This window comes from Xenopus laevis, chromosome 4L, assembly GCF_017654675.1.
Source record: "Xenopus laevis strain J_2021 chromosome 4L, Xenopus_laevis_v10.1, whole genome shotgun sequence".
NCBI classification, from domain to species: Eukaryota; Metazoa; Chordata; class Amphibia; order Anura; family Pipidae; genus Xenopus; species Xenopus laevis.
Genome location: NC_054377.1, coordinates 98,520,746 through 98,538,668, shown reverse-complemented (window position 1 = coordinate 98,538,668; position 17,923 = coordinate 98,520,746). Strand labels below are relative to the sequence as shown.

The following is a 17,923-nucleotide window of genomic DNA, read 5'->3' as shown; positions in this document are numbered from 1 at the left end:
TCCACAATGTGAAATATAAAATAACGGAAAAAAATCCAAGAATAGTAGAAAAAAATCCAAACAAGATTATATATAATCTTCTCAAAAGCTAAGGATTTATACCCACATAAAGCAAGCAAACAAATTTTAAATTATTAATGTTTGATTTTTTTAAGAAGGTCAATATCCAAAGCATATTACAACTTTATTCACCATTATCATAAATTGTTGATTTGGATTTGTAGAAATGAGTGAAAATGTTAACCAAGTTTTGCCGCAAAAATGATGCCCATAGACTCTGAGTGAAAAAATTAGTTGCATGTCAAAAATTTGTCACCCATAGACTTCAATGCATTTCAGCTACATTTTTCAGTTTCTGAAATATTTGGCGAAGCAAAATGGGTCAGAATCGTCCACCACTAGTAGAAATCTATTTATAGAACTTTTTTTTTCACAACCTGTCATCACAAATGATTAGGTGCATCGAATTTCTATGCCAGTATGCTTCCTAGGAAATCATTAACCACACCAATGCAGTAACATATAAAACTTTTTATATCTGACAAAGAGAAAAAATGCAAATACACAATATTAATTAATAACACCCCTGCCCTGGGGACTAATGTGAAAGTCATACCCTGGCACAGCCCTTACTAGGCAAGTTCCACACTCCACTTCTGTGGATAAAGAAAGTCACAACCCCTTTTCCCCAAGAGCTTTTAACTTTCCCCAGGTAGTGCTACTTGCCTAAATACCTCTCCCGTAGAGGTAGGTGCTCCTACATAGAGGCACATGGACAACATCTGTCCTCATCCAGGGGACACATGCTGGAGCCTTTCAATACCCTCCCTCAGGCAGACTCACCAAGGGTTTAAACAGAGCTGGTGCAGGCATCCACAACGTCTCCAATCCTCCAGCCAAGCACATGAAGCTTGCTTTTATCTTCAGGGTACAGCTCCCACCACTGAAGGGGGGGGGGGCATATGGGCCATAACTGTTGCTTTTGAATTTGAAATGAATGCTGAGGATCAATTGCAAACTCACTGAACAATTACAGTATGTCCCATGTGGTCTCCCTTCAAGTCGCTGACTAACACAGAGTTAGAGAGCTAAAAAGCAGGAAGTTGGATTTGCTATTTTATTAGACATCCAGTCACTCCAGCCTTTATATATTACATTTTTGCCTAACTATATTAAAAACATTTTTTATTTCGCACAGCCTATTTATCCAGTTTTTATTTTTATACTGAAATGTTCCTTTAAGAACTAGAATACTGTTAAATCAGACCATGTGATATGAAGGTATTATGTTAGGGGTTAAAGCCAGGTTACCATATTGTGTCATTACACAATCATTGAAATGTATTACTACATATATCAGTTCAGAAAGAATTGGATTTGTTCTGAATCAATTTAATGTTAGCATCACTGTGTAGAATATTGAATATTGAAAGTGCATTCTCTAAATATGTTTATTGATCAAATCCACTGAAGCAGTCCTTCTGAATTCTGAATATTATAATATTATAATTGAATAACAACATATATATATATATATATATATATAGTAAAACAATAATTTTACATCCACTGATTTGTTTTCCCTCGTTTTACATTGTTCTTTTGTGGGCCCATGTGGGTGCATAATACATTTTACCAGATTTTACACCATTTTTACCTGGTCCCCTGAAAAACGTACAATGGGGGATTCTACTCTACTGTATATATAATCTGTTTTATTCTATATTACAGACAAGCCATTATATTCAAAATGTTTTAAAGCAAAATGTCTGATGCCAAAGGTGGCTTAATTAGAGTTCATACTACTTCTTGCATGTTGCTACTTGTTCCTAGCGACTAATCTTCTGTATGATTCATTATCCATCAAGCTGAGGCATGCAACATCTGATGTGTAAAGAGAAGATATTATTTGAAATTAGCACTAATGAGCCAGAAGCCAATGACGCCAGTGTGCTGTAAAATAGCTCTTTGTTGATGAGATGATCATCATTTTATACACTGCCACTATAGTGCAATTTTTTTCTTTGAAATTTTACTTTATTCTGTAATATTCATGTTACAGGTTTCTATTACTATTGGCAGCAATAGTTTGAAAGTTTAAATTCTGTCACCACAAATACGTGCGAAAACTGTTATATTTTTAATTTTGCACTTTCATGCTTTATTTTCACTATCTAGAAAGGACTTCTATAGTTGCATAGGATGATCTTTTTTTTTAAAACAAAAAGTTGTTAGGATGTCAACAGTCTAACTGCACTTCATAATAGCAAAGTAGGACTGAACAGTGACCAGTACTAGTAAAAGTAGAGACAGTGATCACTAGGGGGCACATTTACTAAGGGTCGAATATTGAGAGTTAATAAACTCTCAAATTCGACCCTCAAAGTAAAATCCTTCGAATTCGAATATCTATTCGAATGATTTTAAGCGATCGATCGAAGGATTTTTCTTCTATCAAAAAAAGCTTAGAAAAGTGATAGGGAAGGTCATTGCCATAGACTAACATTGTACCTCGGTAGGTTTAAACTGCCAAAGTACGTAGTCAAATTTTTTTTAAAAGAGACAGTACTTTGACTATCGAATGGTCGAATAGTCGACCGATTTTTACTTCAAATTGAAGTACCCAAAAAAATATTTGGAATTCAAAGTTTTTTTCATTCGAATCCTTCACTTGAGCTTAGTAAATGTGCCCCTGTATGTATGAATTTCATGTGGGAAAGGAAGGGAACTGGAGAAGAGCTGCAGCAATAGGGAATAATCTATTGGTGCAGGAGAATTATTTCACTTTTTTTTAAAAAAAAACATATTATGCAAAAAATCGTTTTAGTCACTTAGTTTGCATCATATCCAGTTACATGATACATAGTGACTCAATACAATGATCAACAATCAAAGAGTTTGATGGTAGTTAAAGTTCAACACCTTCTGCAGTAAAATAAGTGGTTTTATTTTCATTAAGTACAGGCATTGGGTGTGATGTACAGTATAGAAAACTCGAGACCTGCTATTTAATGGTAAAGGGCGTTCTATGTTACTGTAATGTGGAATGTGATTTTTTAAGACTACCAAAAACATTTCATTAAGAAAAAAACAAATGCATCTTTAAGAATTGTGGAAATGTTTGAATATCTTGCTTCTGGGGAAAAAAAAGCTTGCACTGTATATATACTCAAATGTCATGTTTATGCAAACCCTTCTGTTATCTAGCAATATGTTTTTAGTATGCTGTAGCTTTAATCATGTTTTACTCCCATTCACCTTGTACAAAAATCTGTCTTCATAGACTGGAAATGATTGCTTGCAGCACTGTATCTTAATCTGTATTTTTATTAATGGAATATCAAATATACATTTTCATTCTAGAATTACTATGGCGCTGCCAAAGCCATTTTTTCTGATAACCCACTTGGCTTGACGTGCGGTATGGTATGTCCAACGTCGGACCTCTGTGTTGGAGGATGTAATTTATACGCATCAGAAGAAGGACCAATTAACATAGGAGGACTTCAGCAGTTTGCAACTGAGGTATGTACAGTGAATTCATGTTCTTATTGTTTCTAAAGATATGGACAGTCTAGCCTTTAGATTGTTTTACATTTATTGATAAGAGTAATTCCATTTACATATACAGTAAATAAAATGTTTTGTCAAGCGCATTCATAATTCTTGATTGATGGATTAATTATTTGTGTTCTTACCTTTAATAGAGTTAAAGGGGAACTATCGCGAAAGTGAGAATGTAATATAAGCTTCAGCATACTGAAATAAAAAAGCTTTCTAAATACAATCAATTAAACATTCTGTAACGTTTCTGAAATAAGTTTATCATCACTATTCCTCTCTCAGCAGCTGTTTCTCTTAATTCTGTTTTCCTGCAGCAGTTGGGTGTCAGATTTTAATTGACAGTTAGATGCAATATATCTTATACGGGGGCTCCTTTTGACTAAAAGATGTATTAGAGCTCACTCTATTAAAATCACCAGACATCATGTCACTCTACATGCAGGATTTGTGCAAAAGGCAGGCTTCTTTTAGATTTTGTTTATATTGGAATCCGTTATATGAGTGAGCTTTTTGGAGGTTATTTATCAAAGGTCACGTATTTAATGCTTGTGAGGTATTTTTATACCTCGAATAAACAACTCAAATGTTTGCTTATTTATGAAAAAAACTTGAGTGTAAAAAACTTGAATCAGTGCATTCAGGGGGAAAAAACAAGAATACTCAAGTTTATCGAATTTTTTTTAAAGAAAAACCTCTTAATTGTTCAAATTTATCAATTTTCTGAATGAAAACCACTGAAAAAATCAGAACATGTTGAAGGCTATACACGTCTTCAAATGGTTGAAGGGACCCCTGCCATTGATTTCTACATGACCTTGACACGTTTTAGCTGGAGTATATTCAGATTCAACCTATTTCAAGCTTCGGGACATAAAAAATCGAACTTTTTTTTTTAAACCCGCAAAATTTGAGTGTTTACTGAAACTGCCCTAGAAAACTAAAATTTTTCCACAATATGATGTGTTTATATAATACATATGAACTCTAATGGAACATATAAGCACAAGGGTGGAGTTTTGTTCACAATGCTCTCATGTCAAAATGTGTCCTGTGCTCTCCCTTAGGAGGGAAAATTAGAGCGTAGTTAGTGAGGATTTACACATGAAGAGACCATAATCTAGGGCCATAACTTGAGGGGAAACGGTATTTAAACTCATTTTGCTCCACCTATAATGTTTTTTCTATTGTTTCTAGGACCCCCTGTACTCAAAGACTATAAACAGATGCTGGTAATTGTAGTAGTACAATAACATTATTACAATTAATATGTAATTTGTAAATTTTTGGGAACTATCGAAATTCTTTGGAGCAGGCACTTAAATAAAGGCAATCTTCCACCAGGCAGTTGAATCAAAGTGAAACAATTTATTGTGTCCACAGCCTTATTCATTTGTGTTACAAACATCAAGGGTCGAATTTAGAGGGTTAATAAACCCTCGAATTCGACCCTCGAACTAAAATCCTTCAAATTCGAATATTGAATTCAAAGGATTTTAGCGCAAATTCTTTGATCGAACGATCGAATAAAAATCGTTATATGCTATATCCTTCTGATTGATCTCCTGGTTTTGACCCATGCCTGCCTGACCTCGCTTTGAACACTGCCTGCCCAGACCCAGCCTGATTTGTTTACGCTCACTCTCTGCCTGCCTCGACCCGGCCAGTTCCGACTACGATTCTGTCTACACCTTGTACCACGACCTTCTGCCCAAATACTTTGCTAACAGTTGTGCCCCTCTGCTTATCCAGAACCTCTAGCCTTGCACCTCTCGTTTAAGTCCTGGTGGCATCCAAGTAGCTGAGGGTTCCTCCCGAGGCCAAAGGCGGTCACACTACAAGTGAAACACGACCCAAGACCAGGGTGTTTGGCATTTGTCCTGGTGTTGGGTGCCGACCGTGACATCCCCATAGGCTAACATTGAACCTCGGTAGGTTTAAAGTGGCGAAGTATGTAGTCGAAGTATTTTTTAAAGAGACATCACTTTGACTATCGAATGGTGGAATAGTCAAATGATTTTTACTTTGAATTGCTCGAATCGAAGTTGAAGGTCGTAGTAGCCTATTCGATGGTCGAAATAACCCAAAGAATACTTTGAAATTCGAAGTTTTTTCATTCGAATCCTTCACTCGAGCTTAGTAAATCTGCCCCTTAGTCATAGGCTTAAACCATATGCTGGTAATTGTAATAGTACAATAACTTTACAACTGCCAGTATTGCATTTTAATGAATTTGTAATAATAAATATCATGAACACCTCTTGAACATAGCCCTTGCATTACAGCAAACATAGTATTTCAAAAAATGTTTAAAAGTAAGTACTGTATTTTACCAAAGTTACCACAATATCCTTTAAAAAATAGACCATCTGTGACCTAAGTGCGCAATGCAGTAGCAACTCTTTCACAACACCTCCCGGGACAACCTTGCAAATAATCAATCTGACCATGATATTTTGAGTACAATACCATATATTTTACTACCAGTGGAACCAGATTAACTCCCAGCATGGGCAGAGTGAAAAAGAAGCAATCTTTGCTAAAACTCACTTCTTTCTATACGAAAAAGATGGACATTGACCATATTCAAGATGGTGGTGAAAAACAGAGGACTCCGCTTTGCAGCAGAGCTCCCCAGGTATAGCAAAACCAATACCATCCACACCGCATAGACCCTCTTCCTCTGAGCAGCATATTAAAGATATGCTCTCAACTTTCCGGGCAGATCTGCCAACGGACTTTAAAAATATGCTAAAGGAACTTAAGTCTGAGATAACTGCCATAGGGAACAGAATGGGACATTTGGAGGACAAAATGGAGGAAATGGTGTGCACACAATAGCCTGGTGGACGAAACGCACAAAACTGTTGTTTTTAGATTGTTCCCCAGAAAAAAAGACTTTTAAATCACTTTCCATTATTTATTTTTTACTGTTTTTCCAAAATCTAAGTTTAAAGTTGAATGTTCCTGTCTCTGGTGTTTGAGTCTGGCAGCTCAGTAATTCAAGTGCAGACTCTAAACTGTTACAAAAACTACTTTCAAAATGCCATTTAATATATTGACTGTTCATGCTAAGGGTATTAATAGCCCTTATAAAAGGTCTTCTCTGCTATATGAAGCTAAACAACAAAAAGCTGATATATGTATACAGGAGACCCATTTTACTCCAACTAAAACATTTTGATTAATGCTACTTTAGATCTCACATATGTAAGTCACCATATGGACCCCAATGGACATTGAATTGTTCTAAACTGTAATATAAATAAAAAACCATACACCCTAGTAAATATATACTCTCCGAACACATCCCAACTTACATTCCTTAAAAAGGTACTGCAGAAAATAAGAAAATAATTTCTCTGAAATATGGGCAACTGATAATAGGAGGAGATTTTAACCTTGCTCCCAATTCTGTATTAGACAGATCACACATTCTTAAGAGTAAACTCAGGACTTATCGTTCTCCATTTCAGAAACTTGTGCCAGAAATATGGCTTATATGATACCTAGATGCTCCAACACCCTAATGAAAAAAGACTATACTTTCTGATCCCATGTACATTTATCATATTCGAGAATTGATCTGATACTAATACAAAAAGATATATTAGGTTACCTTGAACATACTCATATAGGCCTTATTACATGGCCCGATCATGCCCCATTAGTAGCCACTATAAAAGATCAGATTCACATATCCTCGAGAGTTCCATGGAGACTTAACCCCTTTCTGATCACTAAACCCTAATTTAAAGAAAAAATACATAGGGCTATTCAAGAGTATAAATGATAATGACCAATGTAATATATTTAGCTTTTGGAATGCTCGTAAGGCATTCATAAGAGATCTCCTTATTAAAATGGGTTGTAAATATAAAAGAGAAAAGACTTTGACATACCAAAACCTGTTGTTTAAATTATACACTTTAGAAAATAACCATAAAAAATAACCCAATGGAACAACAGAGGCCTTAATTACTGAAACTAAAAAAGAATTACAAAAGGTGGCTATGGTACAAATGCAAAGTAAATTAACATTCCTCAAAGCCACGCAATATAGAATGGGTATCGGAGCTTCTACACTTTTAGCACATCATCTTCGATCTAGCCAATTTAAAAAACTAATACATATGATAAAAGATAAACAAAACAATCCTGTCTATGACCCAAAGGAAATTGGTAATAGTTTTGCTGAATTTTACAAACTTCTATATAATATTGAAGAGAACCCCAACATAACTCCACCTACTATACCACAAGTAGATGAGTTTTTAGACAAAAGTAAGCTCCCACAAATGCATCAGATGCATTGGAAGAAACTTAAAAATCCAATTACTGAAGGGGAAGTCTTAAAAGCAATATTATCTTTTCCTAGTAACAAGGCTCCTGGCCCAGATGGGCTCACTCACATATACTATAAGATATATGCCCCTCTACTACTAAAACTAGAACTAAAACTTTCAATGAAGCCTTTCATTCAGGTTCCTTTCCTAAAGAGATGCTTTTGTCACAAATTAAAACTATACCAAAACCTGGAAAGGACCCAAACTTAGTACAAAATTACAGGCCAATCATCTTATTGAATGCAGAATGTATGCCAAAATAATAGCCACATGTTTTCAATTTATTTTGACAGAATTAATAGACCCTGATCAAGTTGGTTTTACAACAGGCAGAGGAGCCCCGGATGGCACACGTAGAGCCATAAACATCCTTCATTGGATACAACGAACTCAAATGCCTTCTCTGCTCCTATCTCTAGATGCAGAAAAGGCATTTGACAGAGTCAACTGGACTTACTTAAATCGAGAATTGCATACATTTGATATATACATACATACATTATCTTTTCAAAAAAGGACAATTACTGTCTTTTGAGGAATTACAACAAAACTCCACCTTCCAAAAACGGTATTTTATCAATATCTACAGATAAGACACTATCTGGGATCACTTAACATCTTTCCTCTCAGGAAACCAACAGCATTGGAGTGTTGGTTAACAAACTTCGCTCCAAGTAAAGGAGGTATAACTTTATGGTATAAGACGGTTAGTCCAAATGTAGACACTAAAACATCCAATACAGTCCTCAAATGGGAAAAGAGTCTTTATCCTCTGAAGAGTGGACACAAATATTTTCTACGCCTACAAAAGTCTCCAAGTGTAGCACCCACCTATAGACCTCAAGGAAAATTTTGTACAATTGGTAAATGACACCAAATAAAATAAACTGCATCTATAAGAACATACCCAATAGGTGCTGAAGAGATTGTCATCAAAAAGGAGATAGGCTACATATATGGAACACTATGGAAGTGCCCCAAACTTCAGCAGCTGTGGACAAAATTGGAGTTATATTGTAAAATTAGATGGGATCTACAGATGAAGCCACTTGGATTTGTGAGATAAATGCGTCATGACTCATGGTTAATTGAAGAAACTGCGTTATCTAAAGTCATCTTAACTCATTTAATGCATTTAACCTTTCCATTAGCATACCAAAGCACCATTGTGAACAATGGTGAATGCTTTAATTAGATGGGATGTTGTGACGCAGTTTTCTGTGTTAAATGAGATAAATGGGATATCTGTGTTTAGTTATTCTGTGTCAAACAGACAAACCAAAGTGGCTGCATCTGTACATATCCAATTTACCTCGGAAATAAAATAATACTGGGTCTTATACAACCGAACATTCCGAAAGAATTTCATACAATTAGGGATTTATCAAAGGTAGAGGTGAATTTTTGAATGAGAAAAATTCAAATTTTGAGCTATTGTTTTGTCTACTTTGACTAGGGAATAGTCAAATTTGAAAAAAAATTCAAAAATTCGAATTTATCATGTAATGTCTCTAAAACCTGCTGAAAACCTGCTTCTAAAACCTGCCTTCTAAAACCTGCTGAATTGCTGTTTTAGCCTATGGGGGACCTCCTAGAACCTATTTGGAGTCAATTGGTGGACTTTGAAAAACCCAAGGTTTTTTTTGGGAAAAACATTAAATTGAATTTGATCAGATGCACTATTCCTTCTATTTGTATGATTCAAATTCAGCCGAATACGGATCTATTAGACCCTTGATAAATAAACCCCTTATACATCATAAAATTCTTACTAGACAACTCATAGCAAGGAAATGGATATCTCCAGGAATTCCTGTGGTCCAACAATTTGTCAAGGAATTGGTCTTGCACTACCAATATGAAAAAATAGCAGCATTGGCTACTAATACTGTGGGGAAATTCTACAAGAATTGGAATAAATGGTCTGCCATAAGTATTACAAATTTGATATAAGATCTAAGGTCTATTGTATCCGAGGAAGCATACCCACCCCTCCCCCTTCCCGTCCTCTCTAATTTTAATTCTTATTTTTTGTATTTTTGTTATTGATATTATTTGATATGAGCAATTGCTCTACTGTTTGAAAAATTTAAACAAAGAAAACATAGACCATCTGTCCTCTCAAATGCGGTTGTATTTTCTACTACTGTACTGTTCTGTAATTATTGTATGCAAATCTTGAACATTTACCTTTAGGGAGATGAGGCAAATATTAAACTCCTTGGGCTTACAAAGATATGTTTTGCTTCCTTTCAGGTGGGAGGTTTATGTTGTGCAGTGATGTTTCATACAAATGTGGTTGTACAGAGTACTAACATGTTTGGTAGGCCTAAATAAGATAAGGTCTATGCTAGGGTTACTATTGTGTCACAAGTGTAGGAATGTTGCTGCATTCTTAATGTATCAACAAAATGAATCATCTCTGGAAATAAGCCTAAGAAACACCCCTCACTCTGCTCACAACTCACAAACCTTGCAGAAGTTACAGGTAAAGCTGGCCATAGACACAAAGATCTGATCGTACGAATCGAGGATTCGGTCGGGAGATGGGAAAGTCCTATTGTACAGTGATTCGTACAATCGGATCTTTGCGTCTATGGCCAGCTTAACAGACGAAAACAAGCAGCATCTAAAATTGAGGAAGCTATAAACTAGGATTTACATTTATGTGCTGTGCAACTCCTACGCTGGATTCATATCTTATTTATACGACTTTCTATTTGCTCTGATATGGGCCACTTATGTTTACTCGGTTACTTTAGTAAAACTAAGTTAAGCACATTAGGTCAATACAGAGATTACTGATAGGACCCAATGTAAATTAGGGTCAAAGAAGGAGACACAGAAAGCTACATGTATAGTAAAGATGCTGATTTCACAGCTAACACTGGCAATGATAGTTTTGCTGCATTGAGAGTGAGCGAGCCATTTAGCCAAAATTCCCAGTTTAGGAGCAGAAACATCTAATATATTTGAAAATAATAGAACATTAAATAGAAAAATAGAAAATTAAATTAAATTGCATAAGTGCTCAAGAGGGCACTCTGAGCAACTTTATTTCAGCTTTCTATTTGTCTTTATATCCCATGACCCATAAGTTACTAAAGTTAGCAGTTTTTAAAGTAACTATTATGCATATCACCTTTTATGAATACTTTGCCCAATACTATTTTTAAATCCTAATAATAGGGACGACTAAGGGTTTTTATATCGCAAAGGCTGGAGATGGAGGGCTTAGAAGGGCCACTGATTGTGCTGCTTTATTTGTGCTTTCAGCCATTACCAGAAGTCATGTTATTATTGATCCTACTGCAGTTGACACTGATTCTGACATTTCTATGCCAAGCATGCTTGTCAGGAGGACACTGCGTGTTGTGTTTGCTGCCATAGCAATGAAAGGAGTTAAAGGAGTTTTAAAGGATAGTGATGGTGATATCTTTAGTGGTGTAAAGTGCAGATGACCAGCATCCAATCTAACACTGAGTCTTATTAGGTGTCTTAATCACCAGCTTAATTAAAGTGCCCCTTAACTATTTCAGAAGACTAAAATAAGTTTAATAAACTAGCTTCTTGTCAGCTTATCACACATTCCTAGTCCCAATAGATACAGTATAATGTAGCAAGATTATAAAACAATTGTAAGCAGCTCTATACCTTTGGATTCCATTAAATGCATTGGGGCTTTTTTACCAACCAAGTAAAAACACCCCCTGAAATTGTGTGCACTATATAATTAGAGTTATATATTGCAGATAATTGTGTAGTCTGCCACCACCTTTGCCTACTTCAAACCCCTATAATTAATGTATTTAACTTCCCAGAATTTGTTCTTTTGGCTTTTAGTTAATTTTTATTGTTCTCAAAACTCAATATCAGTCATTTCATTTGACTCAAGCATAACCGATCTATTTGGAATATCCTTTATTGCTTCTGTGGGCTGGGGAATTTCCAGTGACCACATTTTTGTAAGATGTGCCTGATTTAAAAAAATAAGAAATGTAAATATTAAAAAAAAATAATTAGCTGTGGCTGTTTTTTCCCCTTTCTTTTCTATTTAGGTGACCAACTGGCCCACTAATCTTAATTTACATTAGCTCTGTACAAGAAGTTTGAAATGAAATATGTAAAAATAAATACCACATGCTGAGTATCTATTTAACCATCCGTTACTGTGCTGGCAGTGTTTGTTTTACAAAAATGTATAAGCAGCACATATGGGTATGATATAAAAAGTGTGGTTATGTTTTCAATGTCTAATGACAGATCACCTAACAGAAGTGACTTAAAGCCTTTTCTAAAAGAAATGATGGATACCCAAGCAAAATGCTGCATTTTAGAAACTAAATGCAAGCAATATCCATTAAAGTGTGATCTGTGTTTCCGTTTAGTCTTATCACAGTGATTAATAGGCAGAAATTAAACTTTGATATATTGTACTAAATATCTGCCATTTTTCTTTAAAATCATTAGAAATCTATTACTATGCCTTGTGCTGACACTATGATTAATACAGAATCTGCCGCAAGAGATAAATATTAAAGCATTGTGAGGCTTAAAGTCTCTCTTGCTCTCTTTTTAGCTTTATATGTATGTATGTGTATATATATATATATATATATATATATATATATATATATATATATATATATTATATCTTCAGTATACACACTTTCAGGGGTGCACGGCCAAATATCAATCATATACTCACAATTTGGAATAAAACATTCCCAGGCCAGCACTTCCCTTAGTAAATCAAGTGATTTTATTTTTCACACATCACAGTGCTCCAACGTTTCGGTCCCTCTTGGGCCTTGAAAAAGATCACTTGATTTAATAAGGCAAGTGCTGGTCTGGGAATGCTTTAGTCCAAATTGTGAGTATATATATACAGTATATATATATGAAAACTCTGTGTGCCCATGTCTACAATAATCATCTAATAATGCATCAATTCATATAACTACATACGTCATGATGTTCCATCATTCACTTTAAACCTTCAGGCTCATTTACTAATGTAGAATGCATAAGTTAGTTGTACTAATGAGTGCAAACCTACACACTTGGTGAGTTAGTTGTAGTTAGGAAGTTGTACTCGGTTTCCTTTTGTCAGCTGAGTCTATACATTTGCATGTGGGGCAAAGGAACTAAGAGCACCTTGCCATAAATAATGGAATAGATGCTAGTAAAATTCGAACCTTAAATTTGCATTTTTTTATGTTTTGCCAGATTTTCAAAACTATGAACATTCCTCAGATCAGAAATCCATTGCTTCCTTCAACCGAGGCCATGCCAGCTCAATACACGACTAAAATTGCCCTTATTGGTGCTGGACCAGCTAGTATTAGCTGTGCTACCTTCTTAGCTCGGCTGGGATATTCAGATATTACTATTTTTGAGAAGCAAACATATTTTGGAGGATTAAGGTAAGTGATAGTTTTGAAATATAATATAATTATACTGTAATTCAAACATCATAACAGCGTCTTCTTATCAGTTATGCATTGCAGTTGTAAAGTCATATCCCCTTAAATGTTTCCCATACATCCACCTTCTTTTTTTTAGGCTTTAATTGTATGTGTAGTATAAATATGAATGTTTCTTCACAGTACCAGACAAAGAGAATCCCAGTTTTGTGTTCACTGTTTTTTAATAGTTCCAATTTTGCCTTTATTTTGTCTCCATTTTTGCACTATATGTGCTTATATATGTTATAAGATTGTTCCTATTTGAGCAAATACTTGCTTCCTGCCCTCCTGCTTCAATTTTTGTTAGATACTTTGCCTCTACTTTAGTGTAGTCCGTTCAGCATTTGTTCTTTGTAACACCCACACAATAGCCAAGACAAATGAAAATAGAATAGACTTCTTTTCTTTCTTTATGCCAGTCATAATATGGATTTCTTTGCTCAGCTCCATTATTGAAGAAAACTCGGAGCAGACTTCATAAGTAAAAAGGTGGTACAGCTTTACTGGGCCCTGACATTCTTGCAACAAGGAAACCCATTTCTTAAGTGTTTAACAATATCTAGTTTAGCGGAGTAACAACAAGAAATCCAAGTGGATTTCTAATGGCAAACTTGCTGATACTGATACACTGGCTTTAAAGCCGAAATACATTATCAGGGATTTCCAATACATATTTATTATGTATCAATGAATATACTTGATCGAATCAAGTACAAGGTGCTGTTTTATTATAACAGACCCATTTTAAAAATTTTAATGATTTGGTTAAAATGGAGTCTATTGGAGATGGTCTTCCCATAATTCAAAGATAACAGATCCTATACCTGTCCTAACTAAGCTATAATTAATCCTTATAAGAGGCAAACAATCCTGTTGCGTTTAATTGATGTTTACATGGTTTTTATTAGACTTTCCAAATTATGGAAAGATTCCTTATCTGGAAACCCCCAGGTCCTGAAGTCTTAGACCTGTACCAAATCAATTTACAGATAGCTTAAAAACCATTGGAAATGTTTAATTGACATACACTGGAAAGCTGCTTAGAATTACATTTTCTTTTACTGTGCAAACAACCGTTTTATTGTTTTAAATGTAAAAATGTATATTTCTAGTCATATATATTTATAGTTACATAGTTACATAGTTAAATTGGGTTGAAAAAAGACAAAGTCCATCAAGTTCAACCCCTCCAAATGAAAACCCAGCATCCATACACACACCCCTCCCTACTTTTAATTAAAATTCTATATACCCATACCTATATTAACTATAGAGTTTAGTATCACAATAGCCTTTAATATTATGTCTGTCCAAAAAATCATCCAAGCCATTCTTAAAGACATTAACTGAATCAGCCATCACAACATCACCCGGCAATGCATTCCACAACCTCACTGTCCTGACTGTGAAGAACCCTCTACGTTGCTTCAAATGAAAGTTCTTTTCTTCTAGTCTAAAGGGGTGGCCTCTGGTATGGGTAAAAAGGTCCCCTGCCATTTGTCTATAATGTCCTCTAATGTACTTGTAAAGTGTAATCATGTCCCCTCGCAAGCGCCTTTTTTCCAGAGAAAACAACCCCAACCTTGACAGTCTACCCTCATAATTTAAGTCTTCCGTCCCTCTAACCAATTTAGTTGCACGTCTCTGCACTCTCTCCAGCTCATTTATATCCCTCTTAAGGCCTGGAGTCCAAAACTGAACTGCATACTCCAGATGAGGCCTTACCAGGGACCTATAAAGAGGCATAATTATGTTTTCATCCCTTGAGTTAATGTCCTTTTTTATGCAAGACAGAACTTTATTTGCTTTAGTAGCCACAGAATGACACTGCCCAGAATTAGACAACGTGTTATCTACAAAGACCCCTAGATCCTTTTCATTTAAGGAAACTCCCAACACATTGCCATTTAGTGTATAACTTGCATTTATATTATTTTTGCCAAAGTGCATAACCTTGCATTTATCAACATTGAACCTCATTTTCCAGTTTGCTGCCCAGTTTTCCAGTTTAGACAGATCACTTTGCAAAGTGGCAGCATCCTGCATGGAACCTATAGTTCTGCACAATTTAGTATCATCTGCAGAAATAGAAACAGTACTTTCAATGCCCACCTCCAGGTCATTAATAAACAAGTTGAAAAGCAAGGGACCTAGTACAGAGCCCTGCGCTACTCCACTAACAACACTGGTCCAATTAGAAAATGTTCCATTTACCACCACTCTTTGTAGTCTATCTTTTAGCCAGTTCTCTATCCAGGTACAAATACTATGTTCCAGGCCAACATTCCTTAATTTAACCAGTAACCTTTTGTGTGGCACTGTATCAAATGCTTTAGCAAAGTCTAAGTAAATCACATCCACTGCCATCCCAGAATCTAGGTCTCTACTTACATTCTCGTAAAAAGAAATTAAGTTAGTCTGGCAAGATCTATTACGCATAAAACCATGCTGGCACAAACTCATAGTATTATGATTTGCTATGAAGTCCAGTATCTTATCCTTTATTAACCCTTCGAAAAGCTTTCCTAATACTGACGTCAGACTAACTGGCCTATAGTTTTGAGGCTGAGAACGGGATCCTTTTTTGAATAGAGGCACCACATTAGCAATTCGCCAGTCTCTCGGCACAATGCCAGATCTCAATGAATCCTGAAAAATTAAGTAAAGAGGTTTGCCAATCACAGAGCTAAGCTCGCTAATTACCCTGGGATGAATACCATCTGGCCCTGGACCTTTGTTAATCTTAACATGTTCAAGTCTCTTTTGAATTTCTTCATGTGTGAACCATGCATCATTAGTTGTATTACTAGAATTGGGAGTGTTAAGAAGGAACCCTTCACTTACTGGTTCTTCATTTGTGTAGACAGATGAAAAATACGAGTTCAGAATCTGCGCTTAGAAAATAGAAAATGTAAATGTTTTAATGTTCTGTTTTAAAATAAAGCAGTGGCTATACTAACATTTATTACTAGGGGACTTCCAAGCGTTTCTATACTGCATGAAACAAATCTTCAGTGAGCTGTCTTTTTCCCTCCACCTTAGATTTGACATATTGTAAGGATTTATCAACCCATAAAATGCATGGGAAAAAGACTGATTTGTGTGGTTTGGGTGAAATCTTAAAATGTTATTTGTAATGTGTTTATGTTTAAATCAATCTTGATTTAGGCATATTGTAAATAGAATTTTAATTACGCAATGTCTTTTAACAGCACATCAGAAATCCCTCAGTTCCGCTTGCCATATGACGTTGTCAGTTTTGAAATTGAGCTTATGAAGGACCTCGGAGTTAAGGTAATGATAATGGTAACATAAACTAATCCACCATAGGTAAACTGCTGAATACCATGTCCATTTGTAACAAACAATTAAAAGCTACAGTAGGCAGAAGCCGAGCGAGAGAGAAAGAGAGAGATGCTTCCTCTTGCTCAGGGCATTTGTCTGTCTGCTGTCTGAATGCCAGTTGTCTGGAAAAGGGCAATCGATAGTTCTCATTTGGCATGCCTACATGTGATTAATTGCCCATTAAAATACGAAAAAAGAAAAGAAACTTAATGTTGCTTTAGGGGTTTGTATGGTTCTTGGGTGAATCTAGATAGATAGTGTTTTATTTGCAAAGACCTCATAAAATAGAAACCAATACATTACAAAACACAAAATATACTGCTATTTTTTTTTTTTTTAAATATAAATCCAGTGCACTTCAACTAAATAGACAGAAGAGATTACAAACTATATTCAACTATATTTCCCCTAAAAAGGGTGGGTACTAATTATTTTGTTGTTTGTTTTTACTAACCCTGATGTGTTTTTTTTAATTAAAGTTCAAGTGAAAGTACTGGTATGGGATCCCTTAGCCGGATAAGGCCATCTCCCATAGTACCCATTCAAGCAAATTTAGTTTTTTTAAAAGATTTCTCTGTAGCTTGTACTATGGTAACTAAGCTGTATGAATTCATATTGCCAGAAAAGCAATCATATTTAGGGATGGGGGAATTTGCGGCAAATTTGCATGATTCGCCGTCGGAGAATAAATTCGCAAAAATTCGCCTGCATCAAAAAAAATGTTGCCGGCGTCAAAAACGAGACGCCGGCGCCGTTTCGCTAATTTTTCGCCGTTTTGCAAATATAACAGGAAATTCGCCCATCACTAATCCTATTGGGGTTATTTACTGTTTAAATTATTTTTAGCAGGTATGATGATCCAAATTACTGAAGCATCTCTTATCTGGACCACCCAAGGTCCCAAGTATGCTGGATGAACTAGTAAAGACACCATATACCCTCCCATATAACCTAATGTAAAATAGCTCAGTAGGATTCTGAACATTATGGGGAAAATACAAGTTTCACTGATAAAGTTGTACAGGTAAACCTATTGTTGACTTCATTATGTATAAATCAACATTTCAGAAAATACAGGGAATATTACATTTTACATAGTAATATTTGTGCTGTTCATTTCCTTTTCTATAGAGCGATCAAAGGCTAAAAAGATCAGTATATTTCAGTGAGAAAGCTACACATGGGGGGTTATTTACTAAAACT

The 17,923-nt window shown here is 35.4% G+C and overlaps 1 protein-coding gene across 1 annotated transcript in view; it reads left to right on the top strand.

Annotated features, from left to right (window-relative positions):
- dpyd.L (dihydropyrimidine dehydrogenase L homeolog) overlaps positions 1-17,923 on the top strand; it is a 404,384-nt gene that overhangs the window by 121,840 nt on the left and 264,621 nt on the right. Inside the window, exons 5-7 of the mRNA XM_041590529.1 lie at positions 3,364-3,525; positions 13,137-13,333; positions 16,588-16,669. Coding sequence (XP_041446463.1) covers positions 3,364-3,525; positions 13,137-13,333; positions 16,588-16,669 — 441 coding nt within the window. The remainder of the gene's footprint in view (positions 1-3,363; positions 3,526-13,136; positions 13,334-16,587; positions 16,670-17,923) is intronic.